Here is a 19,867-nt window from a genome sequence, read left to right as displayed (position 1 = left end):
ACCCCGTGCTGTACCTGTCCTGGGAGTGTTTGTTGGGGGACAGTGTAGAGGGAGCTTTACTCTGTATCTAACCCGTGCTGCACCTGTCCTGGGAGTGCTTGATGTGGACGGTGTAGAGGGTGCTTTACTCTGTACCTAACCCTGTGCTGTACCTGTCCTGGGGGTGTTTGATGGGGACAGTGTCGAGGGAGCTTTACTCTGTATCTAACCCCGTGTTGTACCTGTCCTGGGAGTGTTTGATGGGGACATTGTAGAGGGAGCTTTACTCTGTATCTAACCCTGTGCTGTACCTGTCCTGGGAGTGTTTGATGGGGGACAGTGTAGAGGGAGCTTTACTCTGTATCTAACCCCGTGTTGTACCTGTCCTGGGAGTGTTTGATGGGGACATTGTAGAGGGAGCTTTACTCTGTATCTAACCCTGTGCTGTACCTGTCCTGGGAGTGTTTGATGGGGACAGTGTAGAGGGAGCTTTATTCTGTATCTATCCCCGTGCTGTACCTGTCCTGGGAGTGTTTGATGGGGGACAGTGTAGAGGGAGCTTTACTCTGTATGTCACCCCGTGTTGTACCTGTCCTGGGAGTGTTTGATGGGCCCATTGTAGAGGGAGCTTTTCTCTGTATCTCACCCCGTGCTGTACCTGTCCAGGGAGTGTTTGATGGGGACAGTGTAGAGGGAGCTTTGCTCTGTATCTAACCCCGTGCTGTACCTGTCTTGGTAGTGTTTGATGGGGACAGTGTAGAGGGAGCTTTACTCTGTATCTAACCCCGTGCTGCACCTGTCCTGGGAGTGTTTGATGGGGACAGTGTAGAGGGAGCTTTACTCTGTATCTAACCCCGTGCTGTACCTGTCCTGGGAGTGTTTGATGGGGACAGTGTAGAGAGAGCTTTACTCTGTAACTAACCCCTTCCTGTACCTGTCCTGGGAGTGTTTGATGGGGACAGTGTAGAGGGAGCTTTACTCTGTATCTAACCCCGTGCTGTACGTGTCCTGGGAATGTTTGATGGGGACAGTGTAGAGGGTGCTTTACTCTGTACCTTACCCTGTGCTGTACCTGTCTTGGGGGTGTTTGATGGGGACAGTGTCGAGGGAGCTTTACTCTGTATCTAACCCCGTGCTGTACGTGCCCTGGGAGTGTTTGATGGGGACACTTTTGAGGGAGCTTTACTCTGTATCTAACCCCATGCTGTACGTGCCCTGGGAGTGTTTGATGGGGACAGTGTAGAGGGAGCTTTACTCTGTATCTAACCCCGTGCTGTATCTGTCCTGTGAGTGTTTGATGGGGACAGTGTAGAGAGAGCTTTACTCTGTAACTAACCCCTTCCTGTACCTGTCCTGCGAGTGTTTGATGGGGACAGTGTAGAGGGAGCTTTACTCTGTATCTAACCCCATGCTGTACGTGTCCTGGGAGTGTTTGATGGGGGCAGTGTAGTGCGTGCTTTACTCTGTACCTAACACTGTGCTGTACCTGTTTTGAGGGTGTTTGATGGGGACAGTGTAGAGGGTGCTTTACTCTGTACCTAACCCTGTGCTGTACCTGTCTTACGGGTGTTTGATGGGGACAGTGTCGAGGGAGCATTACTCTGTATCTAACCCCGTGCTGTACCTGTCCTGGGAGTGTTTGATGGGTACAGTGTAGAGGGAACTTTACTCTGTATCTAACCCTGTGCTGTACCTGTCCTTGGAGTGTTTGATGGGGACAGAGTAGAGAGGGCTTTACTCTGTATCTAACCCCGTGCTGTACCTGTCCTGGGAGTGTTTGATGGGGACAGTGTAGAGGGAGCTTTACTCTATATCTAACCCCGAGCTGTACCTGTTCTGGGAGTGTTTGATGGGGACAGTGTAGGGGGAACTTTACTCTGCATCTAACCCCGTGCTGTACATGTGCTGGGAGTGTTTGATGGGGACAGTGTAGAGGGAGCTTTACTCTGTATCTAACCCCGTGCTGTACCTGTCCTGGGAGTGATTGATGGGGACAGTGTAATGGGAGCTTTACTCTGTATCTAACCCCGTGCTGTACCTGTCCTGTGAGTGTTTGATGGGGACAGTGTAGAGAGAGCTTTACTCTGTAACTAACCCCTTCCTGTACCTGTCCTGCGAGTGTTTGATGGGGACAGTGTAGAGGGAGCTTTACTCTGTATCTAACCCCATGCTGTACGTGTCCTGGTTTGTTTGATGGGGACAGTGTAGTGCGTGCTTTACTCTGTACCTAACACTGTGCTGTACCTGTTTTGAGGGTGTTTGATGGGGACAGTGTAGAGGGTGCTTTACTCTGTACCTTACCCTGTGCTGTACCTGTCTTAGGGGTGTTTGATGGGGACAGTGTCGAGGGAGCTTTACTCTGTATCTAACCCCGTGCTGTACCTGTCCTGGGAGTGTTTGATGGGGACAGTGTAGAGGGAGCTTTACTCTGTATCTAACCCCGTGCAGTACCTGTCTTGGTAGTGTTTGATGGGGCCATTGTAGAGGGAGCTTAACTGTGTATCTAACCCCGTGCTGCACCTGTCCTGGGAGTGTTTGATGGGGACAGTGTAGAGGGAGCTTTACTCTGTATCTAACCCGGTGCTGCATCTGTCCTGGGAGTGTTTGATGGGTACAGTGTAGAGGGAACTTTACTCTGTATCTAACCCCGTGCTGTACCTGTCCTTGGAGTGTTTGATGGGGACAGAGTAGAGGGGGCTTTACTCTGTATCTAACCCCGTGCTGTACCTGTCCTGGGAGTGTTTGATGGGGACAGTGTAGAGGGAGCTTTACTCTATATCTAACCCCGAGCTGCACCTGTTCTGGGAGTGTTTGATGGGGACAGTGTAATGGGAGCTTTACTCTGTATCTAACCCCGTGCTGTACCTGTCCTGGGAGTGTTTGATGGGGACAGTGTAGAGGGAGCTTTACTCTATATCTAACCCCGAGCTGCACCTGTTCTGGGAGTGTTTGATGGGGACAGTGTAGAGGGAGCTTTACTCTGTATCTAACCCCGTGCTGTACCTGTCCTGGGAGTGTTTGATGGGGACAGTGTAGAGGGAGCTTTACTCTGTATCTAACCCCGTGCTGTACCTGTCCCAGGAGTGTTTGATGGGGACAGTGTAGAGGGAGCTTTACTCTGTATATAACCCCGTGCTGTATCTGCCCTGGGAGTGTTTGATGGGGACAGTGTAAAGGGAGCTTTACTCTGTATCTAACCCCGTGCTGTACCTGTCCTGGGAGTGTTTGATGGGGACAGTGTAGAGGGAGCTTTACTCTATATCTAACCCCGAGCTGCACCTGTTCTGGGAGTGTTTGATGGGGACAGTGTAGAGGGAGCTTTACTCTGTATCTAACCCCGTGCTGTACCTGTCCTGGGAGTGTTTGATGGGGACAGTGTAGAGGGAGCTTTACTCTGTATCTAACCCCGTGCTGTACCTGTCCCAGGAGTGTTTGATGGGGACAGTGTAGAGGGAGCTTTACTCTGTATCTAACCCCGTGCTGTATCTGCCCTGGGAGTGTTTGATGGGGACAGTGTAGAGGGAGCTTTACTCTATTTCTAACCCCGTGCTGTACCTGTCCCAGGAATGTTTGACATTGACTGAAATAATGAAATATGTGTCGTGATCTCTGCATCTGTATATACATAAGGGGTTAATGTATAGTCATTACAGTTAAATGATCACTAGAGGGCAACACTAGCAAGGGGTATAAAAACAGACTCCATCTCTTTTCCCGCTCTCTTCGGGTGTGTTGTGACTAGAAAACAGAGGTGTAGAGTCAGCTCAGAGTGCAAGTATAAATATTCTTTCTAATTCTATCTTGTTTAATTCAATAGCTAGTAAAAATATTGAACAATCAAACTCACAAGTTGAATGAAAAATGAAATGAATGAAAATCGCTTGTTGTCACAAGTAGGCTTCAATGAAGTTACTGTGAAAAGCCCCTAGTCACCACATTCCGGCGCCTGTTCGGGGAGGCCGGTATCCGAATTGAACCGTGCTGCTGGCCTGCCTTGGTCTGCATTAAAAACCAGCGATTTAGCCCAGTGAGCCAAACCAGTCCATAAAAAGAGAGCGGGAGATCAGATTGAGTCTGTTTTTATACCCCTTGCTAGTGTTGCCCTCTAGTGATCATTTAACTGGAATGACTATACATTGACCCCCTTATGTGTGTACAGATGCAGAGATCACGACACACATTTCATTATTTCAGCCAATGTCAAACACTCCCAGGACAGGTACAGCACGGGGTTAGATACAGAGTAAAGCTCCATCAACACTGTCCCCATCAAACACTCCCAGGACAGGTACGGCACGGGGTTAGATACAGAGTAAAGCTCCATCAACACTGTCCCCATCAAACACTCCCAGGACAGGTACAGCACGGGGTTAGATACAGAGTAAAGCTCCCTCTACACTGTCCCCATCAAACACTCCCAGGACAGGTACAGCACGGGGTTGGATACAGAGTAAAGCTCCCTCTACACTGTCCCCATCAAATACTCCCAGGACAGGTACAGCACGGGGTTAGATACAGAGTAAAGCTCCCTCTACACTGTCCCCATCAAACACTCCCAGGACAAGTATAGCACGGGGTTAGAGACAGAGTAAAGCTACCTCTACACTGTCCCCATGAAACACTCCGTGGACAGGTACAGCACAGGGTTAGATACAGAGTAAAGCTACCTCTACACTGTCCCCATCAAACACTCCCAGGACAGGTACAGCACGGGGTTAGATACAGAGTAAGGCTTCCTCTACACTGTCCCCATCAAACACTCCCAGGACAGGTACAGCACGAGGTTAGATACAGAGTAAAGCTCCCTCTACACTGTCCCCATCAAACACTCCCAGGACAGGTATAGCACGGGGTTGGATACAGAGTAAAGCTCCCTCTACACTGGCCCCATCAAACACTCCCAGGACAGATACAGCACAGAGTTAGATACAGGGTAAAGCTCCCTCGACACTGTCCCCATCAAACACTCCCAGGACAGGTACAGCACGGGGTTAGATACAGAGTAAAGCTCCCTCTACACTGTCCCCATCAAACACTCCCAGGTCAAGTATAGCACGGGGTTAGAGACAGAGTAAAGCTACCACTACACTGTCCCCATCAAACACTCCGTGGACAGGTACAGCACGGGGTGACATACAGAGTAAAGCTCCCTCTACACTGTCCCCATCAAACACTCCCAGGGCAGGTACAGCACAGGGTTAGATACAGAGTAAAGCTACCTCTACACTGTCCCCATCAAACACTCCCAGGACAGGTACAGCTCGGGATTAGATACAGAGTAAGGCTTCCTCTACACTGTCCCCATCAAACACTCCCAGGACAGGTACAGCACGAGGTTAGATACAGAGTAAAGCTCCCTCTACACTGTCCCCATCAAACACTCCCAGGACAGGTATAGCACGGTGTTAGATACAGAGTAAAGCTTCCTCTACACTTACCCACCAAACACTCCCAGGACAGGTACAGCACGGGGTTAGATACAGAATAAAGCTCCCTCTACACTGTCCCCATCAAACACTCCCAGGACAGGTACAGCACGGGGTTAGATACAGAGTAAAGCTCCCTCTACACTGTCCCCATCAAACACTCCCAGGACAGGTAGAGCACAGGGTTAGATACAGAGTAAAGCTCCCTCTACACTGTCCCCATCAAACACTCCCAGGACAGGTACAGCACGGGGTTAGATACAGAGTAAAGCTCCCTCTACACTGTCCCCATCAAACACTCCCAGGACCGGTAGAGCACAGGGTTAGATACAGAGTAAAGCTCCCTCTACACTGTCCCCATCAAACACTCCCAAGGCAGGTACAGCATGGGGTTAGATACAGAGTAAAGCTCCCTCTACACTGTCCCCATCAAACACTCCCAGGACAGGTACAGCACGGGGATAGATACAGAGTAAAGCTCCCTCTACACTGTCCCCATCAAACACTCCCAGGGCAGGTACAGCACGGGGTTAGACACAGAGTAAAGCTCCCTCTACACTGTCCCCATCAAACACTCCCAGGACAGGTACAGCACGGGGTTAGACACAGAGTAAAGCTCCCTCTACACTGTCCCCATCAAACACTCCCAGGACAGGTACAGCACGGGGATAGATACAGAGTAAAGCTCCCTCTACACTGTCCCCATCAAACACTCCCAGGGCAGGTACAGCACGGGGTTAGACACAGAGTAAAGCTCCCTCTACACTGTCCCCATCAAACACTCCCAGGACAGGTACAGCACGGGGATAGATACAGAGTAAAGCTCCCTCTACACTGTCCCCATCAAACACTCCCAGGGCAGGTACAGCACGGGGTTAGACACAGAGTAAAGCTCCCTCTACACTGTCCCCATCAAACACTCCCAGGACAGGTACAGCACGGGGTTAGACACAGAGTAAAGCTCCCTCTACACTGTCCCCATCAAACACTCCCAGGACAGGTACAGCACGGGGATAGATACAGAGTAAAGCTCCCTCTACACTGTCCCCATCAAACACTCCCAGGACAGGTACAGCACGGGGTTAGATACAGAGTAAAGCTCTGGAGGATTTTCACTGCAGCTGTGAATGCTGGGATAGCCAGCCCTCCATCGTGCTCTCAGGCCTTTCTGAAGGCAAACCAGACAACCCAGTGGTCTAGCCGAGAGGGAAGGGGACAAAACTAAAGGCCGAGTAGAAAGTTTGGATAGAGGAGTTCGGCGAATGTCTTTGATTTCCCGACTCAACCAGGGTTGTCGCCAGTGGGCTGCACCTTTCACTTTTCCTTGTTGTGGACCACCACCTAGTGGCCATGTTAGGAATTGACAGAGACTGAGCATGGAGTTTTCCCGGGGCCTGACAAGACGGGATTGGAGTCGAAGAGGGGGCTGGGGGTTCCGGAGGAGCTAGGTCAGGACAACTCCGGCCATTCACGTCGTGTGAACCAGTATCGGGAATGCTGAATGCCTGTGGCTATTCCTTTCTGGAGGGCATCACAGCCAAGCCTGATCCATGTACACATTTGGACACGCATACATGCACACAGACGTGCACACCCACACATATGCACACAGACACACACACACATGTTCACCCACGCGCACACGCACATTCGTATGCGCGCACACAGTCACATGCCAAATGCACACACTCATTCACAATCACAAATACCTATTCACTCACGTGTTGTTCACACACACGTACATATGCACACTCACACACACATGTGTTGCACACACATGCACACCACATGCGCACACATTTGTGCACACATTTACATACGCACACACATGCACACTCACATGCCCACACACACCGGTGCACGTACACACTCACACTCGTGCACACACAAACACCCACACACGTTTGTGCACGCACTTACACACGCACACACATCGCACACTCACATGCGCACACCCTGAGAAGCGTGGCTCTGACTGATTGGCTGATTGTCCTGGGGACCCCCAGCAGACTTTGCGTCCCGCGCCTCTGCGCAGGTTACGTGGGTCCGACAACAGCACAGGTGAAATTCCTCATCCTCGAATGTAAATGTGTGCGTCTCCCCGCGCCTGTGTTAGCGCGCCCACCCCATAAATCTGAACACAGCAGCCGTGGGTTCGGTTCCAGAGTGTTTGAGGAGTTTGGAGATCACCCAGAGACTGATAGACAAATCGCTTTGCTCCCTTCTCCTTAATGCTCACAGATGGTTCACTGTGTGGTTATGTGGAGCAATAAGCTATGTAGTCACAGTGTATCAGCATCACAGGGCAGGTGAAGCACGGGGTTAGATACAGAGTAAAGCTCTCTCCACACTGTCCCCATCAAACACTCCCAGGACAGGTACAGCACGGGGTTAGATACAGAATAAAGCTCCCTCTACACTGTCCCCATCAAACACTCCCGGGACAGACACAGCACGGGGTTAGATACAGAGTAAAGCTCCCTCTACACTGTCCCATTAAACTCTCCCAGGACAGGTACAGCACGGGGTTAGATACAGAGTAAAGCTCCCTCTACACTGTCCCCATCAAACACTCCCAGGACAGGTACAGCACGGTGTTAGATACAGAGTAAAGCTCCCTCTACACTGTCCCCACCAAACACTCCCAGGACAGGTCCAGCACGGGGTTAGATACAGAGTAACGCTCCCTCTACACTGTCCCCGTCAAATACTCCCAGGACAGGTACAGCACGGGGTTAGATACAGAGTAAAGCTCCCTCTACACTGTCCCATCAAACACACCCAGGACAGGTACAGCACGGGGTTAGATACAGAGTAAAGCTCCCTCTACAATGTCCCCATCAAACACTCCCAGGACAGGTACAGCAAGGGGTCAGATACAACGTAAAGTTCCCTCTACACTGTCTCCATCAAACGCTCCCAGGACAGGTACAGCACGGGGTTAGATACAGAGTAAATCTCCCTCTACACTGGCCCCATCAAACACTCCCAGGACAGGTACAGCACGGGGTTAGATACAGAGTAAAGCTCCCTCTACACTGTCTCCATCAAACACTCCCAGGACAGGTACAGCACGGGGTTAGATACAGAGTAAAGCTCCCTCTACACTGTCCCCATCAAACACTCCCAGGACTGGTACAGCACGGGGTTAGATACAGAGTAAAGCTCCCTCTACACTGTCCCCATCAAACACTCCCAGGACAGGTACAGAACGGGGTTAGATACAGAGTAAAGCTCCCTCTAAACTGGCCCCATCAAACACTCCAGGGACAGGTACAGCACGGGGTTAGATACAGAGTAAAGCTCCCTCTCCATTGTCCCCATCAAACACTCCCAGGACAGGTACAGCACGGGGTTAGATACAGAGTAAAGCTCCCTCTACACTGTCTCCATCAAACACTCCCAGGACAGGTACAGCACGGGGTTAGATACAGAGTAAAGCTCCCTCTACACTGTCCCCATCAAACACTCCCAGGACTGGTACAGCACGGGGTAAGATACAGAGTAAAGCTCCCTCTACACTGTCCCCATCAAACACTCCCAGGACAGGGACAGAACGGGGTTAGATACAGAGTAAAGCTCCCTCTGCACTGGCCCCATCAAACACTCCCAGGACAGGTACAGCACGGGGTTAGATACAGAGTAAAGCTCCCTCTACACTGTCCCCATCAAACACTCCCAGGACAGGTACAGCACGGGGTTAGATACAGAGTAAAGCTCCCTCTACACTGTCCCCATCAAACACTCCCAGGACTGGTACAGCACGGGGTTAGATACAGAGTAAAGCTCCCTCTACACTGTCACCATCAAACACTCCCAGGACAGGTACAGCACGGGGTTAGATACAGAGTAAAGCTCCCTCTCCATTGTCCCCATCAAACACTCCCAGGACAGGTACAGAACGGGGTTAGATACAGAGTAAAGCTCTCTCGACACTGTCCCCATCGAACACTCCCAGGACAGGCACAGCACGGGGTTAGATACAGAGTAAAGCTCCCTCTCCATTGTCCCCATCAAACACTCCCAGGACAGGTACAGAACAGGGTTAGATACAGAGTAAAGCTCTCTCTACACTGTCCCCATCAAACACTCCCAGGACAGGTACAGCATGGGGTTAGATACAGAGTAAAGCTCCCTCTCCATTGTCCCCATCAAACACTCCCAGGACAGGTACAGCACGGGGTTAGATACAGGGTGAAGCTCCCTCTACACAGTCCCCATCAAACACTCCCAGGACAGGTACAGCACGGGGTTAGATACAGAGTAAAGATCCCTCTACACTGTCCCCATCAAACACTCCCAGGACAGATACAGCACGGGGTTAGATACAGAGTAAAGCTCCCTCTACACCGTCCCCATCAAACACTCCCAGGACAGGTACAGCACGGGGTTAGATACAGAGTAGAGCTCCCTCTACACTGTCCCCATCAAACACTCCCAGGACAGATACAGCACGGGGTTAGATACAGAGTAAAGCTCCCTCTACACCGTCCCCATCAAACACTCCCAGGACAGGTACAGCACGGGGTTAGATACAGAGTAAAGCTCTCTCTACACTGTCCCCATCAAACACTCCCAGGACAGATACAGCACGGGGTTAGATACAGAGTAGAGCTCCCTCTACGCTGTCCCCATCAAACACTCCCAGGACAGATACAGCACGGGGTTAGATACAGAGTAAAGCTCCCTCTACACTGTCCCCATCAAACACTCCCAGGACAGGTACAGCACGGGGTTAGATACAGAGTAAAGCTCTCTCTACACTGTCCCCATCAAACACTCCCAGGACAGATACAGCACGGGGTTAGATACAGAGTAGAGCTCCCTCTATACTGTCCCCATCAAACACTCCCAGGACAGGTACAGCACGGGGTTAGATACAGAGTGAAGCTCCCTCTACACTGTCCCCATCAAACACTCCCAGGACAGATACAGCACGGGGTTAGATACAGAATAAAGCTCCCTCTACACTGTCCCCATCAAACACTCCCAGGACAGGTACAGCACGGGGTTAGATACAGAGTAAAGCTCTCTCTACACTGTCCCCATCAAACACTCCCAGGACAGGTACAGCACGGGGTTAGATACAGAGTAAAGCTCTCTCTACACTGTCCCCATCAAACACTCCCAGGACAGATACAGCACGGGGTTAGATACAGAGTAAAGCTCCCTCTACACCGTCCCCATCAAACACTCCCAGGACAGGTACAGCACGGGGTTAGATACAGAGTAAAGCTCTCTCTACACTGTCCCCATCAAACACTCCCAGGACAGGTACAGCACGGGGTTAGATACAGAATAAAGCTCCCTCTACACTGTCCCCATCAAACACTCCCAGGACAGGTACAGCACGGGGTTAGATACAGAGTAAAGCTCCCTCTACACTATCGCTATCAAACACTCCCAGGACAGGTACAGCACGGGGTTAGATACAGAGTAAAGCTCCCTCTACACTGGCCCCATCAAACACTCCCAGGACAGGTACAGCACGGGGTTAGATACAGAATAAAGCTCCCTCTACACTGTCCCCATCAAACACTCCCAGGACAGGTACAGCACGGGGTTAGATACAGAATAAAGCTCCCTCTACACTGTCCCCATCAAACACTCCCAGGACAGGTACAGCACGGGGTTAGATACAGAGTAAAGCTCCCTCTACACTATCGCTATCAAACACTCCCAGGACAGGTACAGCACGGGGTTAGATACAGAGTAAAGCTCCCTCTACACTGGCCCCATCAAACACTCCCAGGACAGGGACAGCACGGGGTTAGATACAGAGTAAAGCTCCCTCTACACTGTCCCCATCAAACACTCCCATGACAGGTACAGCACGGGGTTAGATACATTCCAAAGATTCACAAATCCTTCGAGTAAAGAAATTACTTCTCACATCAGCCCTAAATGATCGTCCCCCTTTTGTCCCGTGCCTAGGCCCTCCCTCCGTGTTGTTCATTCCCAGGCAGCGGAAGGAATTCCTCGGAATTCCACCATGTCAAACCCATTCAGCATCTCGTGAACCTCAGCGAGACAGCCCCGCAATTGCCCTCCGCCCCAGAGAGAACCCAGTCTGCCCTGCCGCTCATCATAGGACAACTCGCTCACCCCGGAGTCCTAACTTGTGATCCTTCCCCGCACCCCTGCCCCCCCCAATACGCCTGTAGCCTTTCTTTAGATATGGAGACCCACATTTCGCACCGTATTCCGTCAAAAAGGAGCTGAATTTACCGCTATTGAGGAACGGGATTAGAGTTCCCCCTTTACTCTGTGTGTAGACTGGCGCCAGCCAATGTGACGCCAGAAGACGTGTATCAGGCAAGACCCAAGCCTGATGACCCAAGCCCTTAGACAATCGTACCTCTGATTCCATTGAAAGGAAGGACCAATTGCCTTTACATAGCGCCTTCGACAACTACTAGGCGGTGCAGGTCGCTCCACAGCCAATGGAGTGGTGTGCTCCGGTCACAGTCGCTCAGGTAGGCAGCGCGGCAGCCATTTTGCGCACAGCAAGCTCCCGCAGACATCGGCGCGACGGCGGCAGTCTGCCCTCTCCGTTCGGTCCATTGAGGGATAGCTATTCGGCCGGGACGCCGGGGCCGAATCCCCCCTTGTTCTTCTTCGCGAGAGAGGCCGTGTGAGCTGTCGCAGCCGCTCGAGCAGGCAGTCGGGGCCTCCGTGTGACGTCCCAAAACGGCACCCCCGATAGTGCGGCACTCCCCGGGCACTGCACTGAGAGCGTCACGGGAGATATTGGTGCTCGAGCCCTGGGGTGGGACTTGAACCGGGCCCGGGGCCTTGTGACTCAGAGAGGAGAGAGATGCCGACGTTTAGCAGAAATTCTGGCTGTCGCGACTCTCGCCTCTCCTCCCTATCGAGCCACCTAACGGCGAACTCCTTTTCTATTTCAGAGAGTCGGAGCGAGAAGGCGAAGCGGTTATTTCGACACTACACTGTGGGCTCGTACGATAGCTTCGACGCTCCAAGGTAGGAACCTTGATCTTCCAATGGCAGTCTTTCGTGTCTAAGGGAGGCCAGCAGGGTGAGATTAATTGGGGATGTCGAGCACAAGAGCAAGGACATTTAATTTAATTTAAAGAATTTATTTGTGTGGGTAAATTTATTCATGTGTATGAGGAGGAGTCGGTAAAGAAGTCACAATTTTAAGAGATACGGGAGCTAGTCAATCTTTAATGGTAAGAGATGAGGAGTTATGTAGTTTGGGAAGAATGTTGCCAGAAAAGGTGATAATATGTGGAATTCAGGGTGAGAGGAGGCGTGTTCCATTATATAAGGTAAGGTTGGAAAGTCTAGTGAAGAGTGGTGAACTGGCAATACTTTGAACTTTCTGAGGACAATAGTTCAGCCTCAGCTGTACTAATGCCTCCAGTTCTGGGCTCCACACTTACGGGAGGATATGAAGGCTTTGGAGAGAGGGAAGGCAGACATGATTCAGGAGAATGGTTCCAGGGACGAGGGACGTCAATTACGTGGGTAGATTGGAGAGGTTGCGGCTGTTTTCCTCGGAGGAAAGAAGGTTGAGAGGGGATTTGAAAGAGGCATTCGTAAGCGTGAGGGATCTGGACAGAGCGGTTAGGGAGAAACTGTTCCCATTGGCAGCGAGGATCGGGATCGGGAGGGATACAGATGTGAGATAATTGGTGAAAGATGTGACGGAGACTCGAGGAGAAACTTTCGCACGCAGCGAGTGGTTGGGATCTGGAATGCGCTGCCCGGGAATGTGGGGGAGGCAGGTTTGATCGAGGCACCCATGAGGAATGTTATCTGAAAAGGAAGGATGTGCAGGGTTTCGGGGAGGAGGTGGGCGAGTGGCTCATTGGGAGAGCTGGTGCAGACGCAATGGGCTGAATGGCCTCCGAATGGCGCTCTAACAGTTCTGTGGTTCCGTGCGAAGGCTCTCGCTGTTGTCATTTGGGGTTTAATCCATGTTCCGCATACTTGTCTCAGCTCGTTGGCGTCATTCGGTGTTTAAACATTGACGTTCTTCAGAGAGCTGGCCTCATAGTTTTCTAAGGAGCATTGGATCGTTATCTGAAGAGGATGGGTTTGCAGGAGAACGGGGGAGAGGCAACGGGGTGAATCGTTCTTGCCGGGAGCTGGTAAAAGACACGACGGGCCGAATGGCTTGCGGTGCAACCGTTCTGCGATCCTGCACTCTACGATCTTAATGAGATACTGGGTCCTTTGAAAGAGGGCCCTTGCATTTGCTGGGCAAAGAGACATGCCATCAAAGTTTTCACCTTGCACTCATCAGATGCAAGAATGCCAAATTTCAAAGGCAGCAACAATTTATACTTCATGAGAAAAGGGTGCTGATTGGTTGGAAAGTCAGCTTTGATTGGTCGAGGTACTGCCGTGGAGAATGTACCAGGGGGCAATTGTCCCCGATGCGCTTTGCCTAATTCGAAAAAGGTGCAATGCCTGGACATGTACCTTTTCCCTGCAGAGCACAAGTCCCTGTGTACGAATATCTGTAGCTGTTAGCATGCCTCACACACATACACTCACACACATACACACACATCTACACTCACACACTCAGACTACTAACTACTGTTAGTAGTAGAGAACCCACTGACAGATTTCTCAACCCATTTCTGGGGACCAGTGCCAAACGGCACCTGGCGGGGGTCTCCTCGGTGAGGCCGATAGATCCCGGGAGCCGGTTAGATCTGATGTTGGCATTATTAAGGGAGCTGAGTGTGAGTGTAGATGTGTGTGTATGTGTGTGAGTGTATGTGTGTGAGCATACATGTGTGAGTATGTGTGTGTGAGTCTATATGTGTGTGTATATGTGTGTGAGTGTGTGTGTATACAAGAGTGTGTGTATACATGTGTATGTGTATGTGTGTGAGTGTGTATATGTGTGTGTGAGTGTATATGTGTATGTGAGTATACATGTGTGTACGTGTGTGTGTGTGTGTGTATGTGTGTGTGAGTGTACTGTCATGTGAGAGTACCTTTAAGAAATGGGTGTTTATCAGTGATGTCAGAGTGTGGGTGGAGCTGGGCTGTCTGCCAGTTTTGTTTTAGGCTGCTACTTTTGTTTTAGGCTGTTTGCTGCAGGGTGTGTTTTAGTTTCATTTTCAGTGTTGGAGCTGAAGCCAGACAGAGCAGGTGTACTGCTGTTCTTTCTGCCATGAAATGATCTCTTGATCATTTGGTGAATTCAGAATTATAAATGTTCTCAGTAGTGAATGTAAACCTGATGTGCTTCTGTTAAAAGGTGTTTCTTTTGTCTTCTGGATGTTGTTTGGGAAGTTATTAAGGATTGCTTAGTGTTGTATTCTTTGGGGGTTGTATTTGAATTAATGGTTGCTAAGATGTTCACTGTATGTTTTAAAAAGGTTAACTTGAGTTCATGGAATAAACATTGTTTTGCTTTAAAAAATACTTTTCCATTTCTGCTGTACCACACCTGTAGAGTGGGCCGTGTGCTCCCCATACCACAATCTATGAAAAGTTATAGGTCAGGTGAACTCCATGATACACTTTGGGGTTCTCTAAACCCTGGCCCATAATAAATTGGGGGCTCATCCGGGATAAAAATCTATGTATTGGATTGGCTTAGTGAACTTAAAGACAGGGTGAGCATATTGTGGGTGCTTTTCAGGTGTGGTATTTTAGTTTAAGTGGAGAGTGTGTTGTGGACCACGGCTCTTTCAGAGGCTCTGAAGTTTTTGGGGGTGGAGATGGTCACACGCAGTACCTTACGGACAGAGACTAAAAGCAGACTGTTAGATTTGGTAAAAACATTGCAGTTAACATTACCTGACAAAATGCGAAAAGATGAAGTCATTATGGCGGTGGCTAAGCATTTAAAGTTGCCTGAGGTAGAGTTTGACTCATTGGAAATGGCAAAAATTCAGTTACAAATTAAACAAATGGAACATGAGAAAGAATTAAAGCAGCTTGAATACGAAAGAGAGAGAGAGGAAAAAGAAAGAGAAAGAGAGGAAAAATAGAGAGAAGAAAGAAAAACAGAAAGAATAGCCCCAGCAGAACAAAAAGAAAGAGAAAGGGAGATACAGATCATGGAAAAAGATAAAGAGAGAGAGTTTGAACTTCAGAAAATGGCCATGAAACATGACAGTCAGTTAAAATTGGCAGACGTAAAAGGAAATGTACAGTGGGATGAAAGTGATGAGGATAGTGAGAAAGAGCGTCAAAGTCGAAGGCTTGGTGGGGATCTATTTAAATATGTCCAAGCATTGCCAAGGTTTGATGAGAAGGAGGTAGAAGCCCTTTTCATTTCATTTGAGAAGGTGGCTAAACAAATGAAATGGCCACAGGACATGTGGGTATTACTGATTCAAACAATTCTGGTAGGTAGAGCTAGTGAAGTGTTTGCATCACTACCGGAGGAGGTATCTGGAACGTATGAGGAGGTGAGAAATTCCATCTTAAGTGCATATGAACAAGTGCCTGAAGCTTACAGACAAAGGTTTAGAAATTTAAAGAAAGAATTTGGTCAAACATACGTGGAGTTTGAACGGCTCAAACAAAGTTATTTTGATAGGTGGATAAGGGCTTTGAAAATAGACCAAACGTATGAAGCTCTCAGAGAAATTATACTTTTGGAGGAGTTTAAAAATTCAATTCCTGATGTAGTGCGAACTCATGTGGAAGAGCAGAGGGTTAAAACTGCGAGATTAGCAGCAGAAATGGCAGATGATTATGAATTAGTTCATAAATCAAAGGTTGGTTTCCGACATCAGTTTCAACCTGTGAGGGATAGAAACTTGGGACATGAGAAATACTCAAGTGGTCGAGGCAAAGGTGATCTGATGGGAGATAATAAGGAGGGTGTACCTCAGATTAAAAAAGAAATCCAGGAGGGTGGAAAAGAAATGAAAAGTTTCAGATGTTTTCACTGTAATAAACTAGGCCATGTAAAGTCACAGTGTTGGTGGTTGAAGAAAAGCATTGGGAAGGCTGATGTGGTAAAACAGGATAAGACAGTGGGGTTTCTTAAAGTGGTAAAGGAAAGCCCAAGTGAAGCGAAGGAGATGGAAACGTTTGTACAGCCTGTTCAAGAGGTGATTGATAAGAAGGTGCCAGATCGCTTTAAAGAATTTACTTGTGTGGGTAAAGTTTACTCATGTGTATCAGGAGGAGCAGGTAAAGAAGTCACAATTTTAAGATATACGAGAGCTAGTCAATCTTTAGTGGTAAGAGATGATGAATTATGTAGTTTGGGAAGAATGTTGCCAGAAAAGGTGGTAATATGTGGAATTCAGGGTGAGAGGAGTAGTGTTCAATTATATAAGGTAAGGTTGGAAAGTCCAGTGAAAAGTGGTGAAGTGGTAGTAGGAGTAATAGATAAACTAGCTTGTCCAGGAATATAGTTTATCTTGGGTAATGATATAGCTGGATCGCAGGTGGGAGTGATGCCTACGGTGGTTGATAAGCCAGTGGAGAATCAGATACTGAAGTGTTGAAGGACTAATATCCTAGGATTTTTCCGGATTGTGTAGTAACAAGGTCGCAAAGTCACAGTTTTAGACAAGAGGAGAAATCAGAGAGTGAAGATGAAGTTGAAGTGCAATTATCAGAAACAATTTTTGATCAGATGGTTGAAAAAGAACAAGAACAGGTGGAGGATGAGGCGGATATCTTTGGTTCAGGAAAATTGGCGGAGTTACAACAGAAAGATGTCGAAATAAAACGGATGTATCAGAGAGCATACGCGGAAGAGGAATCTGAGTGTATACCAGAGTGTTATGACTGAAAAAGTGATGTCTTGATGAGAAAATGGAGACCTTTACATATGCAGGCGGATGAAAAGTGGGCAGAAGTTCATCAAGTAATATTGCTGGTAGCGTATAGAAAGGAGGTGTTGCGAGTTGCACATGAGGTACGAGTGAGAGGTCATTTGGGAATAAGGAAAACTCAAGCTAAAATCCAGAAACATTTTTATTGGCCTGGACTACATAAAAATGTAGTTACATTTTGTCAATCATGTCACACATGTCAAGTGATAGGGAAACCTCTAGCAGCGATAAAACCAGCGCCTTAATACCCATTCCAGCATTTGAGGAACCTTTTACAAGGATCCTAGTTGATTGCGTAGGACCGCTTCCTAAAACGAAAAGTGGGAACCAAAATCTTTTGACGATAATGGATGTGTCTACTAGCTTTCCAGAGGCCATTCCAGTATTTAATATTACAGCTAAAAAGATTGTGGAGGAGTTACTTAAATTCTTTACTAGATATGGACTACCCACAGAAATACAATCGGATCAAGGATCAAATTTTACATCGAGGTTATTCAAAGATGTTACGGATAGCTTAGGAATAGAACAATTTAAATCAACTGCGTACCATCCAGAATCGCAGGGAGCATTAGAAAGGTGGCATCAGACATTAAAGACAATGTTGAGGGCTTATTGTCACGATTATCCAGAGGATTGAGATAAAGGAATTCCATTCATACTGTTTGCAATTAGGGATGCACCTAATGAATCAACCAAATTGAGTCCTTTTGAACTAATTTTTGGTCATGTGGTAAGAGGACCACTTAAATTGATTATCCTATCCCACGTTTGGAGGATTGCATTGAGAAACTGGGACAATCAGCTTATATTTCCAAACTGGATTTACTTAAAGGTTACTGGCAGGTACCTTTATCCGAAAGGGCGAAGGAGATTTCAGCTTTTGTGACTCCAGATGGTTGATACCAATTCAAAGTTATGCCATTTGGCATGAAAAACGCCCCAGCCACATTTCAACGGTTAACTAACAAAGTTGTTTCAGGATTACCCAATTGTGCGGCATACATCAATGATCTGGTAATTTTCAGCCAGACATGGAAAGAACATTTAAAACATCTGATGGAGTTATTTGATCGACTTCAGGAGGCGGGTTTGGTGATAAACCTAGCCAAAAGTGAATTTGGAAAAGCCCAAGTCACTTTCCTTGAGGAGTTTCTGATACCCTAGACACGACAGGAAATAATGTGGTTTCTTGGCATGAGTGGATTTGACCGAACATTGGTAAAAAAATATTTGTAGCGAGGTTGCTCCACAGATGGACTTGCTGAAGAAATGTCGAAAATTTCAGTGGACAGCGGACTTTCAACAGGCATTTGACGGCCTGAAAGCTGTGATAACCGATGCTCCTGTGTTGGAGAATTACAAGGGACTCTGTGATCAGATTGAACTAAAGTATCTGACTTTAAAGAGAAATGCCGAGGGGTAGAGAAATGGATGGATCGTGCAGAGACCTTCTTGTTCAAAGAGACTGTCAATCGAGACGGATTTCACTTGGAGGAAGAAGAACGAAAAACAAAATGGACTATATTATTATACCTGTTTGCGTGTGTTGTTTATTGAAACAAAAAAGTATATTTACTGTGTGCATTTCTTAAAGGAGACTGCAAAGGTGAAAAACGAAACCATCTTGAAGTTGATGGGGTTTTTTTTTCCTGTGGGGAGGTGTCATGTGAGAGTACCTTTAAGAAATGGGTGTTTATCAGTGATGTCAGAGTGTGGGTGGTGCTGGACTGTCTGTCAGCTTTTAACTTTTGTTTTAGGCTGTTTGCTGCAGGGTGTGTTTTAGTTTCATTTTCAGTGTTGGAGCTGAAGCCAGACAGAGCAGGTGTGATGTACCATCAATGACGACAGACGAGAGTCGGAAGAGTAAACTGTGGCTTTAATCAGCTAAAAGACACCTGCTGGCAGCCGGTCCCAGAATGAGGGCAGGGCTGGAGGCTACCTTTATACTTGAGCCCAAGGGCCGGAGCCAGCAGGGACAAACCCAGACATGTAACAAACAGTAAGAACAGTAAGTACCATAAGTAAGAACAGTATGTACAATATAATACAGTGGTTCACCACATTCACCCCCTGTTAAAAAAGAGTCCGGCGGGGGTGAAGTGGATGGGTTGAATTAGAGATCGAGTCAGTCGGGTGCTCTGACCTTCCGCTGTGATCGCCTCAGTCCCGGCTGTGGTGAGGACACTGGTGTCGGATGAAGTGTTGAGGCCTGCGTATCCAGGAGCGCGTCGTCTTCCGGATAAGTAGCAACGGAGGGAGACAGTTTAGAGTCGGGGGTAGTGGTGATGGTCACTGGGGAACCTGCGGGTGCCAAGCCCCGAAGGGAGACTGTGTCCTCCCGCCCGTCATGGTGTGCCACGTAGGCATATTGGGGGTTAGCATGGAGAAGGACCCGTTCGACCAGGGGATCCGACTTGTGACTCCTCGCATGCTTCCGGAGGAGGACGGGCCCTGGAACCGTTAGCCAGGACGGGAGCGAGACCCTTGAGGTGGACTTCCTGGGGAAGACAAACATCCTCTCATGAGGGGTCACATTGGTGGCGGTACACAGGAGCGACCAGATGGAGTGGAGCGCATCGGGAAGGACCTCCTGGGAGACAGGGAGACTTCTAGACCGTAGGGCAAGAAGGACGGCCTTCCAGACCGTCGCGTTCTCCCTCTCCACCT

General features: G+C 48.7%; 1 protein-coding gene across 1 annotated transcript in view; it reads left to right on the top strand.

The window, feature by feature from the left end:
• Positions 1-19,867, top strand: part of LOC140404136 (SH3 and multiple ankyrin repeat domains protein 1-like) — a 297,425-nt gene that overhangs the window by 38,612 nt on the left and 238,946 nt on the right. The window contains 1 exon segment of the mRNA XM_072492552.1: positions 12,314-12,389. Within this exon segment, the coding sequence (XP_072348653.1) occupies positions 12,314-12,389 (76 nt within the window).

Source organism: Scyliorhinus torazame, chromosome 29 (assembly GCF_047496885.1).
Source record: "Scyliorhinus torazame isolate Kashiwa2021f chromosome 29, sScyTor2.1, whole genome shotgun sequence".
NCBI classification, from domain to species: Eukaryota; Metazoa; Chordata; class Chondrichthyes; order Carcharhiniformes; family Scyliorhinidae; genus Scyliorhinus; species Scyliorhinus torazame.
The sequence above is the reverse complement of the archived record's forward strand: the minus strand, read 5'-3'. Positions and strand labels throughout refer to the sequence as shown.